We start from the raw sequence: 19,920 nt of genomic DNA, 5'->3' as shown, positions 1-19,920 counted from the left end.
GGAGGAGACCTGCGAGAGCGCCAGGCCCCGGCCTCAACACCAGGAGACCAGTGTTTTGTGTTCGAGCTACTATTGTGATATATTAATGTGTAAAACGGAGAGGCTGGAGGTTGGAAAACTATAAAGGGAGCTTTGCATCGCTTCCTGCCTATCGCGTTTCTTTATGTGGCTGACCCCTCGGCTGAACGAGCCGTCACCTTATCGAGGGGTCCGTAACATAAATGGGGGCTCGTCCGGGATCTCTGTGTCCGGATAGTAGCTAAGGAATTCGAGTGATCTAATTTAATTCGGGTGATCCACGTTCTCTGGTTAGACAGAGTAAGCCAGCGGGGCTGTGCTTAGCGCCAGTCCTGACAACGGTTTACTGTTTATTATTTTGCCTTTCTTATTTTAGTTTGTTATTTTTGGAGGTACTCCGGGGGAGAGAGCGATCTCTTAATCGGTACCCTCTGAAGACTAGAGAGGAAAAGTTAGCTTTATGGGTTAGGTAAGTAGGCCCAGAGAATGTTGGATTATCCTGATTATTTCTGCATATTGTTGTTTAAAAATGGCAACGTTTGAGTTAAGCCGATTTGTAGATCAACCAAATGTTGAAGTTTTAGGGACATGTCGAAAAAGTGATTTGTCTCTTATTGCTCAACATTATGGGATTCCTTTTTCTAGAACACTAAGAAAAGCAGAGTTAAAAGATTGTTTAGTGGCTGGCTTGGTTAATAAAGGTGTTTTTTCGGCCATGGAGTCTAGTCCCACTGTAGCGGCGGAGTTGGAGGCACCAGCTGCTGCGGGAACTTCGCCTTTACGCGTATCGCGTGGTGGTCCAGTAACTCCCTTGGTGGGGGTTGGTGCGGAGGAAGGTTTAGCCTACTCGATGCCTAAATTTGAGCCTCTTTCTCTTTCCACAGAATCAACAGGGAGTCGCTCAGATGCACGTCTAAAACTACGTTTAGCACGGCTGCAGTTGGAGACCCAGGACCGAGCTCAGGCAAGGCAAGATGACTTGAAGCGTCAGATCGAAATGTATCGAATTGATGCTGATACCAAAGTACGACTGCGGGAGTTGGAGTTACAGGCTGCGCCCGAGGTACCAAAGAAATCTACTGTCAAAACATCTCTGGTCGAAGGTGATCCCGTTACGTCGCCTGGTCCATCACCGTCGGGAGGCGTTGACGAACCAGTTGGTACTGGTGGTGATTCGGTAGCGCCGTTTTCAACACATTTTGACGTGGCTAAAAACATCTCGATCGTTCCACCCTTCCGGGAAAAGGAAGTGGAAGCTTATTTTCAAGCTTTTGAACGAGTGGCGTTAGCTTTAGGATGGCCAAACGCGGTTTGGGCACTAATGTTGCAATGTAAACTCTCAGGTAAGGCGCAGGAGGTATGTGCATCTCTCTCGTTAGAGGAAAGCGTACAGTATGAAGCCGTGAAAGCTGCAATTTTACGGGCATACGAACTTGTTCCTGAGCATTACCGACAACGGTTCCGTACCTCGAAAAGGGGCACGTCGCAAACGTATGTTGAATTCGCTCGGGAAAAAGGCATCTTATTCGATCGCTGGACCAAGGCGTGCAAGGTAACTGACTATAACTCTTTGCGAGAGCTGTTGCTGATCGAAGAATTTAAGAACTGTGTTCCTGAACGTACTGCATTGTATCTGAACGAACAAAAAGTCAGCACTGTTCAGCAGGCTGCGGTGTTAGCTGACGAGTATGCTTTAATGCACAAAACGGTGTTTTATAAGCGTCCGTCTGATTCTGGGGGTTCCGCCGTGAAGGAGAACGAAAATCTTTCCGACTCGAGAAGTAAATGGAGTCCTCCCAGTCCGAAATCTAATCGAGAATGCAGGTACTGTCACAAAATGGGTCATAGTATGGCTGAGTGTCGTACGTTGAAACGTAAACAAGAACGACAAGATTCTTCATCTTTTCAACCGCGAGGCTCGGTGTTGGTGAAAACTTTGTCTCCGGCGGTTGCAGTGTCCCCCACGACCCCAGACAGCTGTTTCAAGCCGTTCATATTCCGCGGTTTTGTTTCAGTAGGTGAGAGGGGCGAGGATCGAAAACCGGTAAGAATTCTCCGGGATACAGGGGGGTCTCAGTCCTTCATATTAGCAGATGTTCTGGATTTTGGTGTTGATTCCGCGTGTAATACCAGCACGGTGGTGCAGGGTATTGAAATGGGTTTTGTGACTGTCCCGTTGCATCGGGTGCACGTTTCGTCTGAGTTGGCGTCTGGATGTTTTGAGGTGGCAGTGCGTCCCTCGCTACCTGTGAGAGGCGTTGACTTTATCATGGGTAACGATATAGCTGGGGGTAAAGTCATGCCGGTGGTGCAAGTGGTCGACGTCCCGCACAACGACTCTCAGGCGGATGTGCTTGCTAGAAACCTGCCAGGGGTGTTTAGCGCCGTGGTGACACGAGCCCAAGCAAAACATGACCTTCAGGAAAGTAATATACTCTGCGATTCTGTGTTTCCCAAGATTCTGGGAACTGACGTGCTGGCTGATCCTCCAGAGCCGCCCAAAACGACTCCAGGGTCAGCTAGGAGCTTTGATCTCATTACTAATTTGCTTGTTTCGCGCGAAACTCTGATTGAAGCGCAGCGAGAAGATTTATCTTTAACTCCATGTCGGGCGAGTGCTGAAAAGGGGAAAATATCGCTGCGTAATCACCAGTTTTACTGGCACGATAAGGTGCTAATGCGTCACTGGAGTCGATCGCTAAATCCTGGGCAGCAAGACGATTGGAATGTGTTGCATCAAATTGTGGTGCCCTCGAAGTTTCGATCACAGGTCTTAGAACTGGCCCATGACCATCCTTGGTTTCGGACACCTCGGTATCACTAAAACCTATAACCGGGTGCTCCAGCATTTCTTTTGGCCAGGTTTAAAAACTGATGTTGCACAATACTGCAAAACCTGTCACATCTGTCAGGTCAATGGGAAGCCTAATCAAGTTGTGCCGCCGGCTCCCCTCTGTCCTATTCCTGCCGTCGGCGAACCATTCGAGCGCGTGCTAGTTGATTGTGTCGGTCCACTCCCTCGTGCTAAGTCCGGGTGCCAATACTTGTTAACAATCATGTGCGTCGCGACACGCTTTCCGGAAGCCATCCCGTTACGTAACATCACGGCCAAGACGGTAACTGTACTGTTCTCTTCATGTGTTGTACTTCCCAAAAGTGTTAACATGAATTAACAGCAAGCCAAACTCCTTTTCAAGAGCCAGGAATGTGAGCGTACTTGCTCCTTTTATTTTGTACAAACATGGCAACGTTGAATCAGATTGAAAACTAGAAAGAAGAATACAAAAACATCTTAGTCATCTGAAATCAAGTAACTTAAAATCATCATTCTCATCGTTAAACAGATAAAGAACATAAACACTTACAGCCATTGCTTTTCTGAGGGATTCAGACGCTGGATGGAGTTAGATTGTGTGTTTTCTTTTTTACACTGCTCCGTTTTATCCGTTTGTTATTCTCTGCTCTGCAACTTCCTACTTCCTGTTGCATCACTTCCTGTTCTACCGTTTATTTCAAAATAAAATGGCTACACAGATCCACCAAAACAAACCTTAAAGTTGTCTTAACAATTATTTCAACATTGAAGGCAGAACACTCCCCGTCTGGCATTTGAATGTGCCACTTAAGCTTTAATTGTCCTCAGTTGACTCTTGACTGTCCTTTTGCAAAAGCAAGACAACTTCAGAAATGGGCCTTAAGAAAGTCTTTACTTTGCCTTGTGATGTTGTCCTGACTTCAATTTTACGGACCTTCCCATCGCTGCTTGGAAAAGTGGACGTGACCTGTCCCATTGGCCACTCGTTGCGATGTGATTGGCTCTGTTTTAGCAGCACAATATCTCCTACCTGCAGGTTCCTGGATGCTGTGCGCCACTTGCGCCTCGGCTGAAGAGTGTGAAGATATTCATTTCTCCATCGGGTCCAAAACTCGTTGGCTAGGGCCTGCACTTGTTTCCACTGACACTTGAAGAGATCCTCTTTCCCGAAACTGCCGACTGGAGCGATCAGACCCGGTTTTTGAGTTAGAAGCATAGCAGGAGTCAACAGTACTGGCGAAGATGGATCAGACGAAACAGGGACTAACGGTCTGCCATTAATGATGGCTGAGACCTCTGCCATCAAGGTACAAAGCACTTCATGCGTCAGGGGAGCACGCTTGGATTGCTGCAGCATGTAGTCGAGAATCCTGCGGGAAACACCGATCATGCGTTCCCACACACCACCCATGTGAGATGCGTGTGGGGGATTAAGCTCCCATTTGCAACCGTTCTCTTGAAGGTATTTAAACACACTTGGAACGTCTTGTCCCATGCCCAGTTCACAACTGGCTCCCACAAAGTTTGTACCTCTGTCTGACCTCAGTTGCTTTGCTGGCCCTCTTAGAGCAAAAAACCTTCGCAGGGCATTGATGCAGCTGGATGAGTCCATGGACTCTATTACTTCTACATGCACAGCTCTGGTACTCATGCATGTAAAGAGGATAGCCCACCGTTTGCTGTGAGCTGCTCCGCCCCTTGTACGTCTCGTGGTCACATTCCAGGGACCAAAAACATCCAATCCCACGTATGTGAATGGTGGGGATGAGCTTAGACGTTCTGGAGGAAGGTCTGCCATCTTTTGGACCTCGATCTTTCCTCTCAATTTGCGGCAGGTGACGCAGTGATGCAGGACTGAACCGATCAGCCTCTTGCCAGCAACAATCCACAGGCCAGCGGCCCTGACTGCTCCTTCAGTGAAATGTCGGCCCTGATGTGCCACTTTGGCATGGTAGTGACTCACCAGTAGTTTTGTGACATGACTTTGTTTTGGGAGTATGATTGGGTTTTTTACGTCAGAATCGATGTGTGCATGTCTCAGGCGTCCTCCAGTCCGCAGGAGACCATCGCACATGAAAGGATCAAGATCCAGGATTGCACTCGCTCTTGAGAGTGTTCTGTTCTCCTGTAATGCAATATACTCCTCTGGATAAGCTTCATTTTGGATAGACTTTAGTATAACTAGCTTTGCTTTTGCCAACTCTTCTTGACTTCGTGGTTTGTTGCATTGATGCCATCCTTTGCATGCGTCCCTCGAGTCTGACTTGTGTGCACGCGTTTGATGGATCAAGAAGGAAACTGATCTCAGCAAAGAGTCCCAGGTGGAGAAGCGTTGGAACCTTTCTGTGGTAAGTTTACCTTCACTTATGTGAGTGGCAAGGGTGGTCAGTTGAGGTCTAACATCCACATCGCTTTCAGGATCTACCAACTCAAAGGACTTATCTATATCCGGCTTGGGTGGTTTGTGAAGGAATTCTGGCCCTGTAAACCACATTGTGTTCATGAGCTGTGATGCCGGAACAGACCTCGTGGCCAGGTCAGCTGGATTTTGGTCGGTCGGCACATAGTGCCACTGCTTTGGATCGCTTGTCTGGCGAATACGGTGGACACGGTTGTGCACATATACAAAGAAACGTTTTGAATTGTTGTGGATGTATCCGAGGACAACTTTGCTGTCACAATAGAACTTTACCGCATCTGGCTTGTGGTCGAGCTCGTCGAGGATCAGTTCAGCCATTTCTGCAGCTAGCACAGCTCCACAAAGTTCGAGGCGAGGGATGGTCGGTTCTGGTTGAGGGGCTAACTTTGCTTTTCCAAGCACGAAGCCGACTTTACTCTGCCCATCTGTAGTGACAACTCTCAAGTAAGCCACTGCACCGATTGCCCAGTTTGAGGCGTCGGAGAAGAGACACAGCTCAGTGTATTTGGCACCGGAGAGAGACTGTTGTATGTATGAACGGGGAAGATGCAAGTTACTCAAATCCTGTAGTGATTTTTCCCATGTTTTCCAGCTGTTCAGCTTGTCTGCTGGAAGTTCGGCGTCCCAGTCGTTCACGTCAGCAGAAAGTTCTCTGAGCAGTGCTCGTCCTCTGATTGTCACGGGTGCAGCAAAGCCCAATGGGTCGAAGAGGCTGTTGACAGTGGACAGCACTCCCCTGCGGCTGAACGGCTTGTCAGACACTGCTACTTTAAATGTAAAAGTGTCAGAGTCTATGCTCCAGCACAATCCAAGGCTTCTTTGAACAGGCAGAGCTTCTTCACCAAGCCCAAGGTCTTTTAGGCCTGCAGCAAGCTCTTCAGGAGGGAAGGCTTGCATCACCGTAGCACTATTGGAGGCAATCTTGTGCAGTCTAAGATTAGATTTTGCAAGGGATGCTTGAGTGCGCTTCAACAAATCAATGGCCTCTGCCTCGGTGGGAAGGGAGATCAAGCCGTCGTCCACATAAAAGTGCCTGTCGACAAAGTGGCGAGAGTCAGATCCAAACTCGTGTTCACCTTCTTGAGCGGCTCGTCGCAGGCCGTATATTGCCACTGCGGGTGAAGGGCTGTTCCCAAAGACATGGACTCGCATGCGGTACTCCGTTATCTCTTTTGTCATGTCGTTATCCTTGTGCCAAAGGAATCTCAAGTAGTTTCTGTGGTCTTCTCTCACAAAGAATCCATAGAACATTTGTTGGATGTCAGCTGTTATTGCAAAAGGTTCCTTTCTGAACCTCAGCAGCACCCCAAGGAGGGAGTTGTTTAGATCTGGGCCAGAGAGAAGGACACTGTTGAGAGAGATGCCACCTTCTTGTGCGCTTGAGTCAAACACAACTCGTATTTGGCCTGGTTTTTGGGGGTGGTACACGCCAAAAATTGGCAAGTACCAGCATTCTGCATTTACAGGGAGACGATGAGCTTCCTCTGCGTGTCCATTTTCAAAGAGCTTTGCCATAAAGGCTACAAACTGTTCTTTCATTTCAGGCCTTTTGTTCAATGTGCGTTGCAAAGAGTGAAGGCGGGAGATGGCTTGAGCACGGTTATTTGGAAGGCAGGCTCTAGGTGACTTGAATGGCAGTGGTGCAACCCAGCTGTTTTGGTTGCCTCTGTGAAACTCTTTCTGCATGGTTTCCAGGAATATTTCATCTTCAAAGGACAAGGCAGGTTTGTTATCATTTTTTGTGTTAATGAACACACCCAATCCAAGTTTGTCTTCAGGGGGCAGGATCTGCTCCCCGCCGTGACTAAGTTTTTCTTTGACACGGATGTAATTCTCACATGGTGTCAGAAAAGATGGACGTCCGTTCTGCAGGACATTAGTTTTAAAGACAGCTACCGTGGGCTTATGGACACTTTCAATGCAAACTTCACCTACTATCACCCACCCCAAATCCAAACGCTGGGCGAAGGGTGCGTTGTGGGGCCCGTTGATTTGGTCCCGAACCTTGTGGGCACGAATAAGGTCTCTTCCCAATAATATCAGGATCTGTGCTTCAGAATCAAGCTGGGGAATGTGCGGCGCCACAGATTTCAAGTGGGGATGGAAAAGAGCAACCTCTGGTGTGGGAATTTCTGTTCTGTTGCTCATGATCTCATTACATTCAATGAGAGGCGGTAAGTCAAAACAAACTTCTCCGTTCATTGCCTCTACCTGGAAACCGACTGCTTTTCTTCCAACCATCTCAGTGGTTCCTGCACAAGTTCTCATTAAGTACGGAGAAAGTTCGCCCTGGATGCCAAAATGCTGGAAAAACTCAGATCTGGCCAGCGAACGGTTGCTCTGGTCGTCAAGGATGGCATACATCTTGACTGAGTGCTCTCGTTGCCCTTTTGGAAAAACACGTACCAAACTTATCTTCGCACAAGAACGTGCATGAGGGCCTTCTCCACAGACCTCGGTGCATTTTGACGTCACTTCGGGAGGTTCCCTGCTTTGCTGCTCGACGTCCGACTCTACTCTAGTAGACATTGCTGGTGAGAACGTGGTTTCCGGATGCATGGCTGTGACGTGTTGGTTACTCTGACACTCATTGCAGTTAAGCTCCACTGTGCATTCCCTGGCCATGTGAGTTGGAGAGCAGCACCTGAAGCATCGCCTGTGTTCCCTTAGTACATCTTTGCGTTCTGCTAGTGGTTTCATTTTAAAGGTTCTGCATTTCTCTAGCGGGTGAGGCTTATTGTGAAGGGGGCAGTAGTTAGCTTCATCATAATTGACATTGACATTTTTTGTTGTAGGAGCTCTATACCTTGAGCTTGGCTCTGATGTAGTGGACACGTCAGTCTTATGGACAGATATAGCAGCCTTCATACCATCTTGCCTAGCAATCAGTCTTTCACTGCGGTATTGAGTGCGGCTGCTCTCTGTTAAGGCAAAGCTTGGATCGTTTCTAGCCTTGGCTTGTTTGTGTACGAAGTCAGTAAAGAAAGCGAATGGTGGAAAGCAAACACCGTAGTTTTCTTTGTAGTTTGATCCAGCAGAAAGCCATTTTTCTTGTAGGTTGGGGGGCAACTTTTCCACAATTGTTTTTATCCCACGCGGTGAGTCAAGGTAACTAAGACCAGGTAAGTAACCATCCTCTTTGGCAGAAAGAAGCTCCATCAGTAAATCACTAAGTTCTCTTAGTTTGAGGTTTTCCTTTGATGAGAGGTGAGGAAATCTATCTAGCCGCTTGAATAGTGCATCCTCGATCACTTCAGGGGCTGCATAGCACTCTTGAAGCCTCGTCCAACACAACTGAAGTGCGGCTTGCGGGTTGGTAATGTGGACGGCTCGAATTCTCCTAATGTGTTCCGAAGATTCTTTTCCAAGCCATTTTACCAACAGATCTAACTCTTCACTGGCTGTTAGCTCTAAGCCTTGAGTAGCATTTAAAAATGACGACTGCCATGCTCTGAAGCTCTCAGGGCGATCATCAAATTTATTGAGCCCCGTGGTTACTAACTCTCTGCGGGCTAGATACTTGGCAAAGTCTACCATGTTAGCAGATGGAGTAGTAGTAGGGTCGTGCATGTTGTTTTTTTGAAGATAGGACGGGTGACTCACGTGCCTGACTGATGAGGAGTCCTGCCGCTGATTGGCCTTGTTGGAGGAGAGAGGATGTGTGATGGGATGCTCTTGCATACATCTCTGCTTCCCTGATGCTGTCAAGTACTCAGTCCACTGAGTCTGCCTTGGCTTTGTGGGCTCGTCTTTGAGTGTGAGGGGTAGTGATGTGTCAGGTTGTTTGGTGTTGTCGATATTTTCCTGAGCCTGATGTTGTAGATACGCCTCTGTTTGCTGTCTGATTGTCTGTGGTGAGATGCCGCTTCTAGCACTTTGAACATCCTCACATGCTCTCCCTGCAGCAGCTTCTAAAACTTCTGCCTCTGCATTCGCAGCTGCAGCTGCTTTTTCAAGTTCCAATGCTTCCAAGTCTGCTTCTAGTGTAGCTTTTTCCAAATCTAGTTTGGCTCTTAGTTTTTTCAATTCTAGCTCTTTTTGTGAAAATGTTACTCTGGCGCGTGCAGCTTCAGCCGTGGCTCTCGCTCTAGCAGCAGCGCTGGACACTGACGAAGATCTTGACACAGATGACCCGCTTTCATCTTTCCCCGATGAATGGTCTTCCATCATTTCCGCTGATGAATCTCTTTTATAGTATGGCTTTTTCACTGTACTGTTCTCTTCATGTGTTGTACTTCCCAAAAGTGTTAACATGAATTAACAGCAAGCCAAACTCCTTTTCAAGAGCCAGGAATGTGAGCGTACTTGCTCCTTTTATTTTGTACAAACATGGCAACGTTGAATCAGATTGAAAACTAGAAAGAAGAATACAAAAACATCTTAGTCATCTGAAATCAAGTAACTTAAAATCATCATTCTCATCGTTAAACAGATAAAGAACATAAACACTTACAGCCATTGCTTTTCTGAGGGATTCAGACGCTGGATGGAGTTAGATTGTGTGTTTTCTTTTTTACACTGCTCCGTTTTATCCGTTTGTTATTCTCTGCTCTGCAACTTCCTACTTCCTGTTGCATCACTTCCTGTTCTACCGTTTATTTCAAAATAAAATGGCTACACAGATCCACCAAAACAAACCTTAAAGTTGTCTTAACAATTATTTCAACATTGAAGGCAGAACAGTAACTAAGGCACTAACAAAATTCTTTACCACCTTTGGGTTGCCGAAAACGGTCCAAACCGATCAGGGTTCAAACTTTATGTCTCGCGTTTTCCGTACGTCCTTAAAGGCTCTTGGAGTGGCTCATGTCGTCGCAAGTGCCTACCACCCTGAGTCGCAAGGAGCTTTAGAACGGTGGCATCAGACGTTAAAATCCGCACTTCGCAAGTATTGCACCGAGACTGGAAAGGAATGGGATGATGGGGTCCCGTTAGTTTTATTTGCAGTGCGTGAGGCAAGACAGGACTCTCTCGGGTTCAGTCCGGCTGAGCTCGTGTTCGGGCATGATGTCCGGGGTCCTTTAAAAATGCTAAAGGAAGAGTTTCTCGATAGAGGTTTGTCCGCGAAAACAAACGTTCTCGAGTTGGTCTCACGTACTCGGGAACGTTTGCGAGACGCCTGTAATACGGCGAAGGAAGCGCTTTCATTGTCGCAAAAGAAGATGAAGAAACGCTTTGATACAAAAGCGGTGGTGCGTCGTTTCCTGCCTGGAGATAAAGTTCTCGTGTTGTTCCCCATTCATGGGACCACTCTCTCGGCCCGTTTTTCGGGTCCGTACGTGATCAAGGGTAAGTTGAATGAAACTAACTATATCTTGTACACTCCAGAACGGAGGCGAAAAACACGTGTATGTCACATAAATATGTTGAAACCCTATTTATGTCGTGTTGAACCGAAAGCGACCACCCCTGACGATCCGGTAGCTAAGGTACCCACCGAGCAGGTCTCATTGGTAACTTATGCTTTACCTGCCGACACTGAGGATGATGGGTTGCATGTCTCTATGGAAGTTTTAAACGGGGGGTGTTTCAAAAATTCGGAAGTCTTAACTTCACTCCCTTCTCAACTGGCCTATTTATCTCGCGAACAGCAACGGTACGTAATGGACCTGATAAAGGAGTTCCCAAATCTGTTCAATGACGTACCTCCCGGAACTAATGTCATCCAGCATGACATCGAAGTTGGCCGTGCAGGACCTTTCAAGCAACATGCTTACCGCTGTCCATTAACTAAGAGAGAGGCAATGAAAGCTGAGGTGCAATATTTACTAGAGAATGGGTTCGCTGTTCCGAGCAGTAGCCCCTGGAGCTCGCCGTGCATTCTGGTGCCGAAGGCTGATGGGTCCCTTCGTTTTTGTACCGATTTCCGAAAGGTCAATTCCGTCACCGTGGCGGATGCTTTTCCCTTACCACGTGTGGACGATTGTGTGGATAGTCTTGGGAGTGCAAACTACATCACCAAATTGGACCTATTGAAAGGTTATTGGCAGGTGCCCCTCACCGAGCGGGCTTCTAAAATCTCTGCGTTTGTAACCCCCGACGCTTTTCTGCAGTATACGCGTATGGCCTTCGGTCTCCGAAACGCGCCCGCAACATTTCAGCGGTTAATGTCCACAGTCTTAGGGGGGGTTCCTAACTGTACTGTTTATTTAGACGATGTTGTCGTTTACTCGTCTACGTGGGAGGAACACACGTTAACGTTGCATGACGTGTTTGGCCGATTGTCCGCTGCTTCCTTAACGTTAAATCTAAAAAAATGTGAATTTGTAAAAGCTTCTGTAACGTATCTAGGGAAGCAGGTGGGAAATGGTCAAGTGCGACCACGGGACGGAAAGGTGGCTGCTGTGCTCAACTACCCAACACCTACTACGAGGAGAGAACTACGTAGGTTCCTGGGAATGGTGGGGTACTATCGTTGTTTTTGCAAGAACTTCTCGACTGTTGTTGCGCCGTTAACAACACTGTGTAGTCCAAAAGTGGGTTTTCTTTGGACTAACGAATGCGAGCAGGCATTCCTGTCGGCAAAATCTCTCCTTTGCAGTGCACCGGTGCTGTCCGCCCCAGACCTGACTCGTCCGTTCCAGCTGGAGGTGGACGCCAGCGCGGTTGGAGTGGGAGCTGTCCTTCTCCAGGAGGGTGCTGACAACCTAGGCCACCCCGTATCATACTTCTCAGCTAAGTTCAACAGTCATCAGTTGAATTATTCAACCATTGAAAAAGAGACCTTAGCTCTGTTGCTAGCATTACAACAGTTTAACGTTTACGTGGGGGCTAGTGCGTCTCCTGTCGTTGTTTATACAGATCATAATCCACTTGTTTTTCTGAGCAAAATGTATAACCAAAATCAACGACTCATGCGTTGGGCCTTAATGGTTCAGCCGTACAATCTTGAGATCCGTCATAAAAGAGGCTCTGACAACGTAGTTGCAGATGCGTTGTCTCGCGGATTAATTTAGGAACAGGATTTTCTGTATGAACCCATGCAGAATCAGTTTTTCTTTTTCCCTCTAAGGAAGGAGGAAAAGAGAAAAAAAAAAAAAAAAGATTCTTCCTCTAGGGGGGGAAGTGTTACGGCCACAGCCTTCTGAGTTTGTTTTTGTGCTTATTAATTGGTTTGGCCTTTCTGAGTGCAGGCTCTGCCCCTGCGCAGCTGAGAGCGGTTGCGGTGATGGCTCAGGCGGAGCATATAGAGGGGAGAGCGACTGAGCGCCGGGAGAAGGAGGAGACCTGCGAGAGCGCCAGGCCCCGGCCTCAACACCAGGAGACCAGTGTTTTGTGTTCGAGCTACTATTGTGATATATTAATGTGTAAAACGGAGAGGCTGGAGGTTGGAAAACTATAAAGGGAGCTTTGCATCGCTTCCTGCCTATCGCGTTTCTTTATGTGGCTGACCCCTCGGCTGAACGAGCCGTCACCTTATCGAGGGGTCCGTAACAATCTCAAACACAACCACTTTTCTCAACTGCACTCCCCTGAACGCGCATTCTCGTGCACCTGGATTTGCATACAGAACTTCCCCTGCCACCAGCTCCTTATAAGGGCATGCAACTGAAGAGACGTGTGCACAATCGACAGACTCCACAACATAAATTGATTAAAATCATGTCAAAGCGGAAAGCGAGACTGTCGAGTAAACTGAGACCCAACTGAGTGTTGCACAACGTAGATGTGTCCTTTCTATTCCACTGTGGCTATATCCAGGCGAGCTTGTGCTCATTCATTTATTCACTTACATTTGCAGTGCTTGTGTTGCTGTTTTGTGCCTCTAAGAATCATGAATATAAATATACATACAAATATTTTCATTTTTGTTATTATTATAATTATTTAAATCCGAGGATGTCTGAAGAGTTGATGTGAACATAATCACCAACGTTTCAAACCCTTCGCTGCCTGTTGATACAAAGGAGGTTGCAGCCAAATTCCAGGAAGCATTTGCTTTGCCAGGTGCAGACGACATGTGGATGGTTGATATGTGAAATGACGTCGAGCTGAAAGACAGGTCAAGGGACTGTGACTTTTGAGGACTTGTCAGCAGAGTGTTGCTGGCTTACTGACAGACAGGACTGCATCAGACTGGCTGTCTGTGCTTATGAGCCAAACTACAACACACAGACAGAGTTCAGTTACAGCCATCACACCGACAGGAGTCACATGACTTCTGATGGCATTGTGATAGGAAACAGAGCTGAACTGCACTTACATTAGTTGCATTTACTGAGAGTGTTGATTTGTACCTAGTTCATCGATACAAAAGTTAATTTTCATCCAACCCACTCTTTGCAGATGTGTTTTGTTGTTCATCTTATGTGAGGTCAACTTATAAGTTCCTTTTAATGTTGCACTGAAGTTAATTCATTTTGTGTGTTGTTGGTCACACCAATTTATAAAAAGTTTCTACTTGTAAGTACAGTCTGGACAGTCTTTCTCTCTCAATGCCCCAATAGGCACATCTTGCCTGTCAATAAGGAAGAGGTCAGGGATCTGGGGCTTGAAAAGGTTGGTGACCACTGCAGGATATGATCTCACTGTTGATATGTATTCCACCAGATTGATGTCATTCTCCTTGGTGGCAGCATCCCTGAACATGTTCCAGTGTGTACTTCTGAAACATTTGTGAAGAGCATTTATTGCTTCATCTGTTATTGTGTCAGCATGATTGTCATCAACAGAAGCAAAGTCATGCCAACTGTTTGTGCAAACACGTTGTAGTTCCCCCAAAATGATACGAGCAAGTCTCAGTAAAGAAGGCAAACTGCTGTGACAATGAAGGCAAAATGTTCAAGTACAGATCAAGTGTCAAAAGAGCTGGATGAAGACTTGTTCAACTGTCCTTACAAAAATTAAATAATTTGTCCAAAAGCGTTGCTTGTTGCATGCTAGCTGCACTTCCTACTCTTTGTGGGCGTTTCTGTCATCACATCTCTCCTTAAACACTTCAATCTTTTCATTTCATTTCATTTCTTTCGCCACTGATTCAACTCTGACCAACTGGACAATTTTCAGAAAGGTATTTTTTTTTTCTATTTTCACGTTTTTGTTGTTAAAAGAAAAAATGACACTGATATGAACTAATTTGCGGGATTGAGACCTCTTAACTTTGCTGGTTGGTGCTTTTTTGTGTAAAAGATGATTTATGATTAGAAAGTTAGTTAGTCAAGCAAAAGGTCTTGTTCATCTGATATATTCCTCAATATTTTTCTGCAGCAACGACCTGTTCATTTGGCTAGAAAAATAAATACAAACAGTAAAAATGAGTTCAGGTTCAGAATCAGTCAGAAAGATAACAGTTATTGGGTTAAATGTCTTACGGCCACAAAAAGGAACTATTTTAAATGACATTGGAGATCATTTAATGAGACAGAAACACATTCTTCACAATCTGGCTCTGGTTGTGGTCTCTTGAAGCAACAAAAAACACAGATGCAGTAAACCTTGTTTTAACGAGGGCTTTGTGGATGAACAAGTAGTCAACTGTTTGTTACTTTCTTCAGATAAACGGCCCGTGTACCTCCTAGATGAACAATGTATAATTTACCACTTTTGAACCTGAGTGATAACCATGGCAGATAACTATGTAACATCCTGTAGAGCTCAGAGAACACTGCTACATGCCATGCTTCACCTGATGCTGATCAACAAGGGTTTTACAAAACAATTAAACTAAAAAATCTTTCAGCAAGCCAGATGACAACACATTTATATTTGCTGACCTGGCCAATTTAGTGTTTGTGTAATATGTGTCTTTGAATCCAGAGAATGTTACTAACTTTGACTTGTGAAAATTGCTTTCAGCACTTATTAGTTTAAATCATTATTGTTCTCTTAATTTAAAATACTTAAAGTGAGCAATAATTAAATATGAATACTTGCATCTTGCTGTTCATAAAAAAGAGACAGGATATACAGGACAAAAGGGCTGTATCTGCATTTGTAAAAAAAAAAGCTAATTTTAAACTGCTTAAATGTTGATCCTAAGTGGGCCAAAAATTAAATCCTCGTGGAGCACCATTGATAAAAGACAAGTATTCAGATTAAGCTGTTCCAACATTCTCAAACTCATAATATTGTTTCTAAGAAAGATTATTAAATAAAATGAAAATGTTGATTATTGAATGAAAGACTAACAATATCAATATTGTTTTTTCATGTTGCTTTGACAGGACCCAAATACTAATCGAGATGACTTCTACCCCTTTCTATCATTTAAATACATCAGACGCTCCTGGAAGGAAAGTCTCTTTGAATGAGGACGAGTATGCTGAGCTAAGAAAGGGTCTACACATCATGTCTCTCATCGTTTACTGCCTGGCCTTTGTTCTTGGTGTGCTCGGCAACGGTGTGGTTATCTGGGTGACCGGCTTCAAGATGAAGAAAACTGTGAACACTGTGTGGTTCCTCAACCTCGCTGTGGCCGACTTCCTCTTCACAGCATTTCTGCCCCTGAGTGTCACCTACACAGCTTTGGATTTCCACTGGCCTTTTGGAAAATTCATGTGCAAACTGAACACCACTATAAGCTTTCTGAACCTGTATGCCAGTGTCTACATTCTGGTGGTGATCAGTGTGGACAGATGTGTGTCTGTGGTGTGGCCCGTCTGGACCCAGAACCACCGAAGTGTACGCAAGGCATCCTTTGTGAGTCTGGGGGTTTGGGTACTGGCTCTGATACTCAGCACTCCATACTTCATCTTCAGGGACACTGGGCCATCTTATAATAATGCCAATGTCATTCTCTGCTTCAACAATTTTACTCTTTCTGACGACAACAAGAACGAGTCTGTGTATCAGCTGGGACTGTTTGGGGAAAAGGCCATGGGCATCACCCGCTTCCTCCTGGGATTTGTTGTCCCCTTCACTGTCATTGTCTCCTGTTATGCTGTCATAATCCATCACATCAGAAGAAACCGCACCCTGGCCAGCCACTCAAGTCGCTCCTTTAAGATCATCGCTGCTGTTATCACTGCTTTCTTCTTGTGTTGGGCTCCCTTTCACATTGTGGCTTTAATAGAGTTGGCAAATTCTCTACTTTCTATTCGAAGTGATAAATTAGACCATGTCATCACTATTGGAATCCCTATAGCAACCAGCCTGGCCTTTCTCAACAGTTGCCTGAACCCACTGCTCTATGTGTTCATGGGACAAGATTTCAAGGATAAAGTCCGCAAATCCATCCTGAATGTTTTGGAAACTGCCTTCAAGGAAGAGGTTTCTGGCCCTAACACTGGAACAAAGTCAGTGGACACCATTCAGAGTACAGAGATGTTGTCCCGTAATAATCAAGTATAAGGTTTCCCATGACATGGAGGAAATAATTCTGAAACTGTAAATTTAAAAAATGGATTTATCAACGTACTTTTTTGCTAATTTTATGGAATCGTCAAGACAAGAGGTAAAGATTATCCAAGACTTCCACCTCATTTAGATTGATTTATGTGAGTTGACCATGGATGGTTTCCAATCGGTTGAATGTTATGATGCATTTGTTAATTTTATTAAAGAAATACCTTTTTTATTTTGGGAAAATACTACACTGTCTACAATGCCATTGTAAACCAGGCTATTTAACCTTCTTTTCCATCAAACCATTATTCCAATGCTAATACTGATAAAATATCAGTACATAACCACTTTTCTTCTGCTGCAGGATCAATTTTCATATCCATTATTATATCTTTATATTCAAACAGTCATGTAACATTTGACAATTTATATATTATAATTAACCATTAATAGTGCAAACACAATAATTGTTTCCCAATTAAACCGACCCAAGTCAAGTAGAGTAACAAAAAAACCATCCTGAGTCCCACCCTGGTTTCATATATGTGATATAAAATTCCAACCTATCGAGGACCCCTCTCTGAAATTATTTTCTTTAAGAATATGTATTTGTTTCTTCCTCCAGTATCTTAAATGGTGTTTTCTGCCTATTGGACCTTGGAAAGTAGTCCATGTAGCAGGGATGTAAACCACCCCCTGTGTTTTTATATCTGTTAAAAAGACAACTCAATTGTTTCAGAGTAGCACAGTTCTTTATCATGTGGACTGATTCACTCTGTAGGACCATTCATTGCAAAGAATAAAGCTCAAAAAGACTAGTTCTGTTTCTGTGACATATCTTTACTTCCGTCTTACACTAGTAAGACCACCAATTATTCTACCACAGTAGTCAGGAAGCTGGTAAATAATCAGTCATTTATGTAAAAATACTTTGAAAAGACTTTCAAATGCCAGAAATCATCAGTAGCTTTTACATGATGTCATATTATACTGATTATTCTCTTAATCACATTATGACTTTAATTAAGTTGGTGAATGCAGAAAGCCACTCGTCTTTTAAGATCTTCACTGTGGTTATCCTTACTTGCTTCCTGTCTTCCTTATCACATTTCAGACTGATTTGAATCATCTCAAAGCGGAAAAACGAGCATCTGTCGAGTAAACTGAGACCTAACTTCACCGGTGCAGAGACTGTTGCACAACGTAGATGGGTCCTTTCTATTCCACTGTGGCTATATCCACGCAAGCTTGTGCTCATTCATTTATTCACTTGCATTTGCAGTGCTCATGTATCTGTTTTGTTTAACTTATGTGAGGTGACACAATGCCTTTAAGTATCATGATTATAAATATATAGAGAAATATTCTCGTATTTATTAGTATTATAATTATTTAAATCCAAGGATATCTGTAGAGTTGATGTGAACGTAATCACCAACGTTTTAAACCCATCGCTGCCTGTTGATACAAAGGAGGTTATAGCCAAATTCCAGGGGGAATTTGCTTTGCCAGGTGCAGACGACATGTGGACGGTTGATATGTGAAATGACGTCGAGCTGAAAGACAGTTCAAGGGACTGTGACTTTTGAGGACTTGTCAGCAGAGTGTTGCTGGCTTACTGACAGACAGGACTGCATCAGACTGGCTGTCTGTGCTTATGAGCCAAACTACAACACACAGACAGAGTTCAGTCACAGCCATCACACCGACTGGAGTCACATGACTTCTGATGGCATTGTGATGGGAAACAGAGCTGAACTGCACTTACATTAGTTGCATTTACTGAGAATTTTGTCAGTGTTGATTTTGAACTTCAGTTCATGGATACAAAAGTTAATATTCATCCAACTCACTCTTTGCAGATGTTTGTTTCATATTTGGGCTACGCCCTTCTCTTTGTGGGCGTTACTATCATCACATCTCTCTGTAAAGACTTCATTCTTTTCATTCTATTACTTCTGCCACAGATTCAACTTTGACCAACAGGACAGTTTTGAGAAAGGTATTATTTTCTTAGAATTTTACATGTCTGTTGTCAAAAGGAAATATGATACTCAAATACTCAAATATGATACTCAATATGATACTCAAAAAATTGGGGTTTTCTTAACTTTGATTAAAAGAGCTTGGTGCTTTTTGTGTAAATGACACTTTATGTATAGAAAATGTGTTAGTCAAACCTTAAAGACTTCAATCTTTCAATTTAATTTCTTCCGCCAGGGATTCAACTCGACAATTCGACAATTTTAAGAAAGGTATTATTTTTTTAATTTCACATTTTTGTTGTTAGAATGACACTGATATGAACTAATTTGGAGGATTAAAACATCTAAACTTTGCTGGTTGCTGGTTAGTGCTTTTTTTGTGTAAATGACACTTTATGAATAGAAAATGTGTTAGTCAAACAAAAGCTTTTGTTCATCTTTGATTTATGCCTCAATGTTGGCCTTTCTACAGCAACAGCCTGTTCATTTAGTTAGAACAATAACTAAACAAACAAAATACCAATTTTCACAGTAAAGGACGGTTCAGGTTCAGAAAGATAACAGTTATTTGGTTAAACGTCTTACAGCCACAGAGAGGAACTGTTTTAATTTTCTAATGACATTGGAGATAATTTAATGAGACAGAAACACATTCTTCACAATCTGGCTCTGGTTGTGGTCTCTTGAAGCAACAAACAACACAGATGCATTAAACCTTGTTTTAACGAGGGCATTGTGGATGAACAAGTAGTCAACTGTTTGTTACTTTCTTCAGATAAACGGCCCGTGTACCTCCTGATTGAACGATATAATTTACCACTTTTGAACCTGAGTGATAACCATGGCAGCAACATGTGACTATCTAACATCCTGTAGAGCTCAGAGAACACTGTTACATGCCACGCTTCAGCTGCCACTGATCAACAAGTGTTTTATAAAACAATTAAACAAAGTCTTTCAGCAAGCCAGATGACGACACATTTATATTTTCTGACCTGGCCAATTTAGTTTTTGTGTTTTATGTGTCTTTGAATCCAGAGAATGTTGACAACTGGAAATTACACCAGTACTTAAATCTTTCTTCATTAAATCTTCATTTTTGTTCTCTCGATTTCCATTACTTGTTGCATTTGTAAACTGAAGCCAAAAATTAAATCCTCGTAGAGCACCATTGGAGAAAGACAAGTGTTTAGATTAAGCTGTTTATCCATTCTCAGACTTATGTTTCTAAGTAAAATAATTCAATACAATGAAAATGTGTTGTCTATTAAAGCAATAAGGTACAAGAGGCTGTACTTTATCGTCCAATAATGTAACAGTTAGAAGGTGTAGTTAGGCCCGACTAACAAAATTATAAAAAGTAAGTAAATGGCTGCCTTTCAGCACAAAAAGTTTTAGGC

The 19,920-nt window shown here is 44.1% G+C and overlaps 2 protein-coding genes across 2 annotated transcripts in view; both read left to right on the top strand.

The window, feature by feature from the left end:
• Positions 1-19,920, top strand: part of si:dkeyp-84f3.5 (uncharacterized protein LOC334144 homolog) — a 67,934-nt gene that overhangs the window by 20,482 nt on the left and 27,532 nt on the right. The gene's annotated exons all lie outside the window — the stretch shown is intronic.
• Positions 14,224-16,841, top strand: LOC119197354 (chemerin-like receptor 1). The gene is made up of 2 exons (XM_062565742.1): positions 14,224-14,262; positions 15,416-16,841. Exon 2 carries the CDS (start codon positions 15,435-15,437, stop codon positions 16,539-16,541), a length of 1,107 nt encoding a protein of 368 aa, XP_062421726.1. The 5' UTR covers positions 14,224-14,262; positions 15,416-15,434; the 3' UTR covers positions 16,542-16,841.

This window comes from Pungitius pungitius, chromosome 11, assembly GCF_949316345.1.
Source record: "Pungitius pungitius chromosome 11, fPunPun2.1, whole genome shotgun sequence".
Classification (NCBI taxonomy): domain Eukaryota; kingdom Metazoa; phylum Chordata; class Actinopteri; order Perciformes; family Gasterosteidae; genus Pungitius; species Pungitius pungitius.
The sequence above is the reverse complement of the archived record's forward strand: the minus strand, read 5'-3'. Positions and strand labels throughout refer to the sequence as shown.

Bases quoted from the DNA above. Each gene is read 5' to 3' on its own strand.
- LOC119197354 (XM_062565742.1), top strand. From the start codon at position 15,435: ATGACTTCTACCCCTTTCTATCATTTAAATACATCAGACGCTCCTGGA.